Source organism: Mustela nivalis, assembly GCF_964662115.1.
Source record: "Mustela nivalis genome assembly, chromosome: 7".
Taxonomy (NCBI): domain Eukaryota; kingdom Metazoa; phylum Chordata; class Mammalia; order Carnivora; family Mustelidae; genus Mustela; species Mustela nivalis.
Genome location: NC_139026.1, coordinates 120977531 through 120990225, shown reverse-complemented (window position 1 = coordinate 120990225; position 12695 = coordinate 120977531). Strand labels below are relative to the sequence as shown.

Sequence of the window (12695 nt, the reverse complement as noted above, 5' to 3'; positions counted from 1 at the left end):
TCAGATTTTTAAAAATCTGAATAACCCACAGGCCCCAGATCTCTTTGAGTTTTATCCTAAAATTCACAATGGCTTAATTAACAAAGAATGGTTCCTATCAGCAAAACTCCCTCTCTAGAAAACACAATTCTGAAATTCTAAATTGAAGGGGCTTGGCAGAAATTGGGGGTTGGGGTTAAGAGGTATCTTAGGCTCTCTTCTGTGAATATATATATTCTCCATTTCTTTCAGAAGGACGTGCTCTCCTGAACTTCCAAGCAGCTACAGGATTTCTTGAGCTAAAGACCCTGTGACATATGTATTTTCTTAATCATACAAATGTTCAAATAAACATTAACAAATTCTAATAAATTTAAATGTACTGTTCAGCCCTCAAGACTGTTAGGAGCTTAGAATGCTCTTAATGGTTCCATCTGTACATGTGTTCGTGTATATGAACACACACAAAAACTGTGCATTTGATGTCTGGCTCAGAGGTGGATTTTTAGGATACCATAGGAAGTCTTTGATGGTATATTCATGAGTGACATTTGTATTTAATTAATGATAAAAAAAAAACAGCCTCTTGCTAGTGAGCACAAAATAAAATGATGACATGGGAATGAGTTAGTTCAGACATTAATAGCCCCAATACTTGGCAGAGCAAGGTGATGAGAGAGTATAGTACAGCAGTGAGAAAAATAGTGCATCTCAATGCTAGGATATATCCACAAAAATATGCGGAATAAAATAATTATCTGTAGATGGTTTTCTTAGTTACCCCTTCATCTCCCTCAACATTTCTGTTACTTATTTCCATACTGGATGACAAGCATTTTCATTTATGGTTATTAAGACACTGAGATTTCCTTGGTTATTGTTATAATTCACAAAGTATTTTTTGTCTTTCTTCTCCCCAAATGGAAATCAGACAACAATGGTTTTCTGACACCCAAATATCTGGGCTCTAAAGAAAGGATATCTAAGCAGAATATTAATTCATTTAAATCCATCTTTGCAAGATGAATTGCTGTAGTCATTACAAAATAAATCCTTTTTAAAAAAAACATACAGTGCTATATTAGTTTCGGCTATACAATACCATGATTCAATGGTTCCATACATGACTCAGTGCTCATCATGGTAAGTGTACTCTTAATCTCCTTCACCTGTTTCACCCATCCCCCCACGCCCTCCCCTCTGGTAAACATCAGTTTATTCTCTTATCATTTCTATAGTTAAAGACTCTGTTTCTTGGTTTGACCATCCCCTCTCTTTTTTCCTTTGCTCTTTTGTTTTAAGTTCCACATATGAGTGAAATCATAAGATGTTTGCCTTTCTCTGACTTATTCACTTAGCATTATACTCCCTAGCTCCATCCGTGTTGTTGCAAATGGTAAGATTTCATTCCTTTTTTATGACTGAATAGCATAAATAGATAGATCGATTGATCGATCGATCACATTTTCTTTATCCATTCTTCTATCAATAGACACTTGGGCTGCTTCCATAATCTGGCTATTGTAAATAATGCTGCTATAAAAAAAAATAATGCTGCTATAAATGTAGGGATATACACATTCCTCTGAGTTAGTGTTTTTGTATTTTGGGGGGTAAATATCCAGTAGTACAATTACTGGACTGTAGAGTATTTGTAACTTTCTGAAGAACCTCCATGCTGTTTCTTGTATCTTTGTTTATCTTTTACTGTCATACTTGTCATACATTATGTTCCATCCCTTTTAATGTAAATATATCTCAGTATTTTCCATATATATATATATATATATATATATGAAATGATTTGTGCTTCTCTGCCTCTAAATCACAGAATTTTAAGTCTTGAATGGCTTTTAAAAAAACATATGCCTTTTTTAAATTAAAAAAATATATAAAGCATGTACTTTTTTTTAAAATTGAAAAATACATAAACAAAGCATGTGCCTCAAGAATTCCTTTATAATTTCTTAATCCTTTTAATCCTCTCTTTGTGAAAGTCAAGTAAGTGCTAAGAGGCTGGGGTTAGGCTTATGGAAACTTCCAAGTAATATGCCTCTTCAAATAATTGAGAAAGAAATACCTCTTAAGATTTTACATTATAGACTTTTTAAATACTAAGATTTTAACACAAAACAATTAAATATCCTAGCTTTTGACCTGGAGCACACAACCAAAGTTTAGTTATTATTAAAACTGATTCAGGATCTCACTGAGGATCTATCATATGAGATCTAGACAACTACCAGATGCCATGTTAACAACCCAAGTTTTCATAATATAGCAATCAGAAATTTGGCTCTGAATTTTCTCCAAACCCATGTAAGCGTAAATCTCGAATTTCCTTTTTAAATTAGACCGTTAAATTGCTTTGACCCGTTTACAAAGCACATGAAGAGTTCACTTTGATAGACACTAAGGCAAGAACACATTTTCTGCTACTAAATGAAGGTTTCTCAAACAACAGACTTTCATTTCAAAATAAGAGAAAACAGGTCACAGTCCCCAAATTTCAAAAAGCCCAAAGGCTATGGGTTGTCTGGGTGGCTCAGTGGATTAAGCCTCTGCCTTCAGCCCAGGTCATGATCTCAGGGTCCTGGGATGGAGCCCCACATCGGGCTTTCTGCTGAGCAGGGAGCCTGCTTCCCTTTCTCTCTCTGCCTGTCTCTCTGCCTACTTGTGATCTTTCTCTCTCTCTCTCTGTGTCAAATAAATAAATAAATAAATAAGCCCAAAGGCTAAAACCCCGTATCAGTTTTTACAGTACTGACTTCTCTAAGAAGTTAACTTCTCTAAATATTTTAGTGTGAATGATCAACTACGTAGGGGAAGTTCTTTGACTCCATAAACATCAGTAAGTAAAATGATCTGTTTTAGCTGTATTATTGCCACTTAGAGAGGACCACATTTACTGCTCTGTCCCAGTGTGAAATATATAGGAGTATTTCCCAATACTTCTTCCTCCCCCACCCCTTTTTTTTCCCCTCAAAATAAATTTGCTTGATCCTCACCTCTCCTCAATTTACCTGGGAAGCTAATGCCTATTTGGACCGAAAAACACACATAAAAGTCTACCTAGACAATTGTCCCAAACTTTAAACTAGGATGTTTAAGTAAAGTGCCTTTTGAATATGGTCATCACACTTACTGAATTTAAATATTTAAATTTTGCTTAAATTTGAATATTTAAATTTTACTTAGATTTAAATATTTGTATTTTACTTCAATTTAAATATTTAAATCTTACTCAACTTTAGAAATTTCAATTTGATTTAAATTTGGAAACTTAAATCAAATTTAATTTAAATTTGGATATTTAAGTTTAGGAACAAATATTCTCTTCTGGCATTTGATTTTCTCATTTTACCCTTTTTCTGATTTTCCCAAATGGGCGCTGTTGTCTTTGTGTATGACAATTACTCTTAATGACTGATCTTTTTAATGAAGTGCTCTTCAACACAGCTGTTTCTCAGCATGTTGATATACTTGCATAGCTATAGGAGACGATTATATTCAAGCTATACTGCAGTCATTCGTCATACCCTAAACTGAGACCCTTCCACTGTGTTAGTGGTGGTCCTTTTGCTTTGTGATTTTACATGACAGCAACAAAAACAATCACTAAGAAGTCTGAGGTATAATGGGGCACCTGGGTGGCTCAGTCGTTAAGTGTCTGCCTTTGGCTCAGGTCATGATCCCAGGGTCCTGGGATCGAGCCTGGCATCAGGCACCCCCCTTGGTAGGAAGCCTGCTTCTTCCTCTCTCATTCCCCCTGATTGTGTTCCCTCATTATGTCTCTCTCTGTCAAATAAAACCTTAAAAAAAAAAAAAAGGTTTTGGATATAATTCTAGAGAAACACATAAAGGAAAAGACAATTATTAAAAGCATGTAAGAAACCCATAAAAAGAAGGATCCGTAAGTGAGACTCCCATGAAAGTGTCCCCATGACACCTGTTCAGTTGATCATTTTTGTAAAAAAGAACTGAAGCTTCTTGCTTGGGCAGAACCTATTTTGATACTGCAGAAATTTAGAAAACCCTATCTTACCTATTTCTGCCACCAGCGGAACCCTCAATAGAAGACCAAGAACACCCAGACCCTGACGCAGGGGAGGCAAAGCAAAGATGATAACACAGCCCAGAGCAGGCTCAATGCTTACCTGGCTCGGGCCTCAGGAGGGAGTGGCGGGTCACCAGCAGAGTGGCTCGGGGAGGCCGGTGGCTGAGGCGAGGAGAGGGACACGCTGTGCATTTGCTTTGGGGACCTTGGCACTTCACTAAAGGCACAGTCTCGCCCAGGGAACGGGAAGGATGAGGAACTCTCAACCGTGGGGGCCAGGTCACGGGCCTGCCCGGTGGTGCTGGGCTCCTGACCCCGTCTTTGGTTTTCCACGTTGAGCAGCACCTCGGTGTCTGAAAGCCCATCGCCCCCAGAGAGAGCATAGTCCTTGGAGTACAGAGAGCATGACTCTTTGCCTGGCTCGGCCTGTCTGTCACCTTTCCCTCCCCTCTTGTCAGCAGCATCGGCGTCCTTCCTGGACTTGGTGTATCGGGACGGCGATTCCGAGTCCGCTTCGGAATCCAGCGCTATCCCGTACTTCTCAGCCAGCTGCCGTCTCCTTTCCGCTTTGTACCGTGCGATTCTCTCTGCTTTGGACTCCAGAGCCTGGGTGTCCATGAGACCTGAACCACAGGAGGGCTCAGCATGGATGCCCGAGGTTTCGGTGCAAAGTTTGGAACGGGTCTGTTTTTCCACCGAGGAATCTGAAGTGTCCTCCTCTTCATTGGACCGGCCTACAAGGGACCACACGGGGGACACGAACAGAGTTCAAGAACAGAGGCTCATTGACTGCACTCTTTTCTGTGCACAGAAGTGAATTTTTCCAACTGCAGCCACATGCTTGGTACAGAAAATGTCTAACATTGAAAACATAGGAAGGTAAAACTCCCAATCACCAATAATCATTAATACATAATAATAAATAATAAGTTGATAATTTGCCAAACATTTCTATATATTCCTTCTAGTCTTTTTTTTTAAATTGATTTCTTTTCTCCCACATAAAATAATTTATGTTTTATATACCACTGATGTACTGTATAAAACATTTTCTTATATTTGGAAGTCTTTTCTTGAAGACATTCTTTAAAGCTTTGTAATATTCTATTCAACAGGCATTCCATAGCTAATTTAACCCTTCTCATATTCCTGGGCATTTGCATTGTTGCCAATATTTTTTTCATTGTTTCTAACTTTTAATCAGTCTGATTTTCTGACTACTATCACAACAGATAATGGTTAATTGCTTTATCAAAAAGTGTATCATTTTAGGGACACCTGGGTGGCTCAGTTGGTTGGATGACTTCCTTTGGCTTAGGTCATGATCCCGGAGTCCCGGAATCGAGTCCCACATCGGGCTCCCAGCTCCATGGGGAGTCTGCTTTGCTCTCTGACCTTCTCCTCACTCATGCTCTCTCTCACTGTCTCTCTCTCAAATAAATAAATAAAATCTTTAAAAAAAAAAAGTGTATCATTTTAAGAGACTTGCTAGACTGTCAAGTTGATTTCTATAAAGTTTGCGTCAATTTATACTTGAACCTGCACTATATGTTCGCTTGCAAACATTAAATGTTCATTTAAAAAATTTCCTTTGATTACTAGAAAAAGAGAATTTGTGCTTTTTTCAATTATTAGCATTTGTATTACTTTTTTCTTTTCTGGAATATCTGATGAAGCTTATTTAAGCTCTATAGTGTCACTTTTATTGGTTTGCATGCATTTTTTTTTTGAGACCCTGAACCTTCATCTCATTCATGAGTATTTCAAACTTGTTTAATATTCTGTGACATCCACATGGAAGATTTTCTTTGGTGTCAATTGACCTGGTCATTTGTGATTTCTCAAGCTGTTTCTGTGTCCTTTCCCATTCAATGTGCATGAAATATTCACCTGTTTTCATGTTTTTAATTATTTTCTTAAAGTTAATCATGTGATTAATTGGGACTTATTTTTGTGTTTCGTGTAAGCGAGAAGAGGTCTATGACCCCTTCCCTACTGCACAATAACCTATTTTCCCAGTACCATTTTATTAAACAAGTCTCCCCTTTCTCATGAATATGTGATGCTTAAATTATAATACATAGATTCACATTTTACATACATGAGGGTTTATTTCTGGCTACAAATTTTTATACTCTATTCTTGATTCTCAAGTAATTTTTAAAAATCTTACTTCTCTAGCTTTCTTGCCATAGAAGATCAGGAACTCTAGGTAAGTGACATGATCACATCACAAAGTGAGATCAACAGCCATAAGGAAGAAACCAGAAAACACTGGCCATAAAAAGCAGCAGCATGGAGCTGCGGAGCCAGGGATGGGTTGAGAAGAACAGCCCCGTATGGTCATCCACTTCCAAGCCCAAGTTGAATATTTCATATTCCTAACGTTGACAGTTACCAAAAAAAGTTAAGTCACATTTGAAATATGGTTTAATGTGAAATACACATGCAATACATTTAAAATGACATGGAAATTATTTACATTAAAATAATTTAAGTAGAATGTTTGTTGCATTAACACATAGACTAAGAACCCTAACCACTCAAAGGTCCAGGTTCATTTTAAATTGCTCCCTGCTGTGAGCGACCAGGCTCTGTGCTGGGCACCTGGGTATTCTGTTTAAAGGAGTCTCATTGAGTCCTCTAAGGCTCTGTGCTGGGCACCTGGGTATTCTATTTAAAGGAGTCTCATTGAGTCCTCTAAGAACTCTTACTGAGAAGAGGCCAGCAGGTCCTGTGCCAGCACCCTGAGAGGGCCAGCAGGGAGATGCTGTTCCTGCCCTCTAGGGGTCCCAGGCAGGGAGGAGGAGTGAAATGTCGTCATCAATTTCCCAACAGTGTGCCAAGAGGAACCATTTCTTCCTGCTATGATCCCAGAGGAGCACACCTATGAGATGGGGCAGAGTTGACATATGTGTCATTGTAGGTTTCACAAATAATGTGTATTTAATAAGTACACCTCCACAATTCACTTTTGTGGACTATCTCATTTTCCTCCAATGCCACTGGGTAAAGAAGGCAGCATGAACCATCTCCGGCAGCCTGCAGGACGGTAGGCCACCAGACAAGCACGCTCACCGGTGTGGGGGCTGGCCGGGTCTGTGGCGCGCATGTATCTGGGCGTGTCTTCCTCCAGCAGGCGATGAGTCACTAAGCCCGTGCAGCTCTGCAGCAGGATAGGCTGCGTGTCCGTTTCAATTCCTTCGAGGCGCCGGGCAATTCTTTCTTTTCTGTGCAGGGCACCAAAGACAGGCCTTGTGAGCCATGGAAAGCGGTTCTCAGGGAAAGTGAATACTGCTTCACCAAGTTCTTCTACTTACTAACGAGGTGCAATCAATTTCTTACCTTTTCATTTCTAAAAATTCTTTCCTCTTTGGTTCAAAGATTTTTCTTAATTCTGCAACTAAAATAAAACAGAAGAATAAAAAGATACTTCAGTGTTCAGTATCATGCGTTCATTCATTCCTTCATGAGACATATATCTATTGAACTTCTATATTATCGAACTTATATGTTAATATTGAACTTACATATTATGTATTATTGAACTTATGTATATATAACTTATGTTATAGTATGTTCAATAACATATGTTCTTGAACTTATGTTTCTGTTCTTAGGTCCCATGCAGTGTTTTCCTGGAGACTGTCTTCTAGTGTGAAAGGGCAGATGCCACAAGGGATGTGTAAACACACACACACACACACACACACATCACATCACAGGCTGCGCTAAGAAGTAAAACCATGAGTTCTGTTTCATCCAGGGGAGTCAGAGAAGGCCTGAACATCAAGATCTCTCCAGCAAGCAGATATCTCACTATCTGTCTTTGATTCTTACTACGTTCAACAAAGTATTCCGAGTTTTTCTGCTATAGGAAACTTCTAACGTTGGCAGAAGCAGAGACCAGAACTAGAACCCCCACACGCCCATCAACAAGCCACAACCCCCATGTTTCCCCACACTCCTATTTCACCCTATCATTGAACCTGTAAAAATCTGTGACTTGCTGATCGTGTTTCCAGCCATCCCTAATGGAGCTTTATGGACATTTACCGCGGTTTAGGTTAACACAGTTCTAAGCATCCCCTTACCGGCTTTCGCTGCCAGGAAATGTTAACATTTGTTTCCCCGCTCTAATTTGGATGGATAAACTAACAACCCTAATTCTCCTGGTAACACCGGATGGATGGACAAATGTCTGGCTGACGCTGGGAGGGTCTCATGTGATACTGATGCCAAATAACTGTTTCTTTGGAGAAATGGCCCAATTTGGTGGAGAATAAAGTTCTCTCTTCTCACTTCCTCCTCAACCACGTGAATTCTCAAAGGCTCATCTGAGTGGCTCCTGTTGGGGACCCGGGAATACCAGGCAGAAGTGTCATTAACAGCCCTGGGGGTCCAAGGAACTTTGAAAGGTTGAGTCAAAGAAGAAACTCAATGGAGGCATACAAGAATGCTGGAATATTTTTAATTTCTTTTTTAAGATTTATTTGTTTATTTGAGAGAGAAAGAGAGAGAAGAACACAAGCAGGGGGAGCAGCAGGCAAAGAAGCAGGCTCCCCATCCAGCAGGGAGCCCGATGAGGGACTTGATCCCAGGACCCTGGGATCATGACCTAAGCTGAAGGCTGATGCTTAATTGAGCCACCCAGGTGTCCCTTTTTCAATTTTCTTTTTTATTTTAAAGTAAATTCTACATCTTGGGCCACCTGGGTGACTCAATTAGCTAAGAGTCCCACTCTTGACTTTGGCTTAGGTCATGATCTCAGGATTGTAAGATCCGGCCCTAGGTCAAGCTCCACACTAGACATAGAACCTGCTTAAGATTCTCCCTCTCTCTCTGCCCTTCCTCTCCCCAACTCTCTAAAATAATAACAATAAAATAAAGTTAACTCTGTGTCCAACGTGGGGCTCAAACTCATGGCCTTGAGATCGAGGGTCACATGCTCTTCTGACTAAGCTAGCTAGGTGCCCCTCAATTCTGGAATTCAACTTCCAACTGCTTTCATTTCTATTTTATTTTTTTAAAGCTGTAATATTTAGTAATGAGTCAGAACCACACACACATACATACATACACACACACTCCCCTTTTATATTGCCCTTTGACCGTCTTTGGAGACACAAGCCTTGTTTTTATTTATTTTTAATTGATAGCTGCCTTACAATTTTAGTTTGACTTCTGTTGAGATAGTTACACGCAACTAATGAATCATTGAACACTACACCAAAAACTAATGATGTACTATATGTTGGTGAATTGAATTAAAAAAAAGATAGTTGGCTTTAAAAAAGTCTCTCCCTCAGGTGGCTTTCCCAGGAACCAGAGAAGCTGGAGGCAGAGGTATACTTGCTCTGTACTGTCAATTACAGCTCTATTTGGAAGACAAGGGTATAATGGTAATGGTGCATCTGCCATGTTACCTTTCGAGGAAGCTTGACTAATACTAGCTCCCCAGTTAATCAAATTAGCTCCAGCAAGATTATGGTGATAAAACTTTAATGACTGGTAGTGCATATTTTGAAAATATTTCCAAGAATGAGATAAACCAAAGAGTATCAATTAACTATTTAAACCCTAAGAAGAGGAAGGGGTCATATTTTTCCTAAGAGTGTGCCAGAAGCTACTGGAACCAAATTCCAAGTGCTCTGAAAGGTAGGGTGCTTGGGATGGGGAGCTCCAGCCCCACGCCGGGTGTAGAGATTACTTTAAAATTAAATAAATAAATGTACCAGCAAGTTTATTCATTCTTAGTGGAGACCCACAGTGAATCTTTCAGGGGAAAAAAAAAAATCCCTTAAACAAACAAATTACCTCTCAGTCAATTCTTTTGTAACCAATTTATTTTTCAGTTACCAAGATTTGCTTCATTCCTATAGACATAAGATTACAGGGGGAAAAATGATGTGGAAGACAAAAGAAGTCATAGAGAAGCTTCCTTTCCCAAGTCTATAATTTAAAAGTAAAATTAGGAAAACATGCAATATAATTACTCTAGCATCTCTAGTCCATGGGAAAACACTTTAGTTGTGTAAAATAGAATAAGTTTTTATTTGAATTGCTGATGTGTGCATATTTTTTTGGACCCTTTCCAGGAAAAAAAAAACAAAAACAACCACCTCTTCTGGGCTCTTACAGTCCTCCTTAGGCCCTTTGGTTGGAAGTTTTGGTCAGGTTTATCATAAAGCATAAAAGGGGCTGATACTAAGAAATCACAGAAGTCATCCCAGCTGTGGAAATCTATGTTGCCCTCCATTCTTTCAGTCATAAAGCACTACCACAGTTATGGTCTGGAAGATAGTGTTGAATACAATTAGTTACTGTTCATGATCTACCAAAAGCAGTCTTGTCTTTACTATGATTATATAATTTCAGACTTATAGAAAAATCGACACATGCTTCATAATGTGTTTACAGTTTACTAAATTTATTTTTATCCTTTTCCATAGGCATATTTACATGTGTTATGTGTGTATAGACATGCATGAATGTACACATATGTGCATACAATTTTTTAAAGACTTATTTATTTTAGAGAAAGTATGAGGGTACGAGTCGGGGGGCGGGGCTGGAGGGAGATAGAGAGAGAGAATCCCAATCAGGCTCCACACCCTGTGCAGAGCTGGCCATGGGACTCCATCCCATGACTCTGCGATCATGACCCGAGCCAAATCCAAGTGTCAGATGCTCAACCGACTGAGCTACCCAGGCCTACCCACATATTAATTTTTCTGAACTATTCAAGAGTAAGTTGCAGCATGATATCCCTTTATCTCTAAATTTATCAGTATATATTTCCTAAAAACAGGAAATAAGAATGTGTTTTTAATTGGATAAAGCTGAGACGCCTGGGTGGCTCCATTAAAAGCAGCTGTCTTCAGCTCGGGTTGTGATTCCGGGGTGCTAGGATCGAGCTCTGCATGGGGCTCCTTGCTCAGTGGGAAGCCTGCTTCTCCCTCTCCTTCTGCCACTCCCCCTGCTCGTGCTGTCAAATAAATAAATAAAACATTTAAAAAAAAAACAAAATTGGATTAAGCAGCTATAATTCAGCTGATTGTACACTGTGGTATAATGCATACCACTCATAAATGGTTCAGGTAACAGTAATAGCAATCATTGTATAATACAGATCGAAATAGGTGCTGTTGATCTAACTTCCATTGTAACGAATTTTCTACTTGCCTTCAAGTACATTCAAGTACAATAAAACTGTGACATATACTAAATTATTCCTCATTGCACCTGCTATCTTAGCCTGCTGCCCTCCTCTAAGTAATTCCAAACAGTGCTTCTGTGCCAACAAAGATTCTATTAGTCTATTTCTTTAGTTATTTTTGAAGGGAATCAGACGGTCATTTTCTGAGTCAGGTAACTGAAAGGCAATTGACATCAGGGCTATCATACTTTACAAAGTTATTTAACTTGCTTTATCATAATATATAATGCCAATACCCAGCATAATGTGGTCTACTGGGCAGTTTTCTTGGGCAACACTGTTTCTTTAATTAGCCCTGAGAAACAGGCTTTCTGGTAAAATTATTGTTGAGTTCAGGCGTCCAAACCCAAGTACAGTAGAATCTTCCAAAGAAATATAAGTGGCAGAGGACTGCCAAGAACACCTCCCTCCCACCCTGCACTTGACAAGCTAAGAGCACAGCCCAGACCCAGAAAGTCCTGAAAAGGAATCAGACTTCCCGCACTTTAATTTTCACACTTGGATGGCAGCCACTAATACAAAGACAAGCAGCTTATAAAATCAGAGATTACAAAACTAGAGGACTAAGGGGGCGGGGTGAGGGCTGAGAAGTGTGGGATTTCTTTTTGGGGATAAGGAGAGTGTTCCAAAGCGGACTATGGTGATGGGTGCACAGCTCTGTGGATATGCTAAAAGCCACTGACCTGTATACTTTGGATGGATGGATTATAGATTGCTTGAATTATATTTCAAGAAAGCTATTAAGAAAGTAGACTAATATATTTGGTCCATTTCATAATGCATAAATGGAAAAACTATTTTAATATCATCATCTTTATAGAGGTAAAGATTTTTAACCCTTGGATAACTTGTTTGTGAGAGAGAAAAAGTCAATGATCATTTTAATGCTCAATTTCACAAAGGCAAGAATTCCTCACTAAATGACCAGAAACTTCTATAAATGTATAAAAAGACATAAAACGCTATGCCATGAAAATGGTTGTAATCAACTCCTACTTTCACCATTATATCGCCAAGAGCTGACAGAATCATTAAAATATTTAAGATGGAGAAGTGAGATTAGAGGTCATACGTGGGTCTTTCCAAATTCGGGTCTTTCCCGAATTCATCAATTACAGAACATAAAAGAAGACTCTGCAGAATTTACATGAAATTCAGGAGGGGAGGGGTTCGGATACTCTTTAAGCACATTTTGAAGATCTTGTGAATTTAGAAACATAAATCTCATTAATACATGGTATTACCTCTGATTTGTGAAAAAGTACATTTTCATCAACAATTATGATACATTTTTTTTATGATTTTATTTATTTATTTGAGAGAGAGAGAGGGAGTGAGAGAGCACAAGCAGGGGAAGAGGCAGAGGGAGAAGGAGAAGCAGGCTCCCTGCTGAGCGGGGAGCCCAATATGGGTCTTGATCCCAGGATCTCAGGATCATGA

At 39.0% G+C, this 12695-nt stretch overlaps 1 protein-coding gene across 1 annotated transcript in view; it reads right to left on the bottom strand.

The window, feature by feature from the left end:
• LOC309870355 (supervillin-like) overlaps positions 1-12695 on the bottom strand; it is a gene marked incomplete at its 3' end in the record, with an annotated part of 71765 nt that overhangs the window by 49747 nt on the left and 9323 nt on the right. Inside the window, exons 4-6 of the mRNA XM_082742488.1 lie at positions 7382-7439; positions 7115-7266; positions 4137-4770 (exon numbers count right to left, since the gene is read on the bottom strand). Of these exons, the coding sequence (XP_082598614.1) occupies positions 4137-4770; positions 7115-7266; positions 7382-7439 (844 nt within the window). The remainder of the gene's footprint in view (positions 1-4136; positions 4771-7114; positions 7267-7381; positions 7440-12695) is intronic.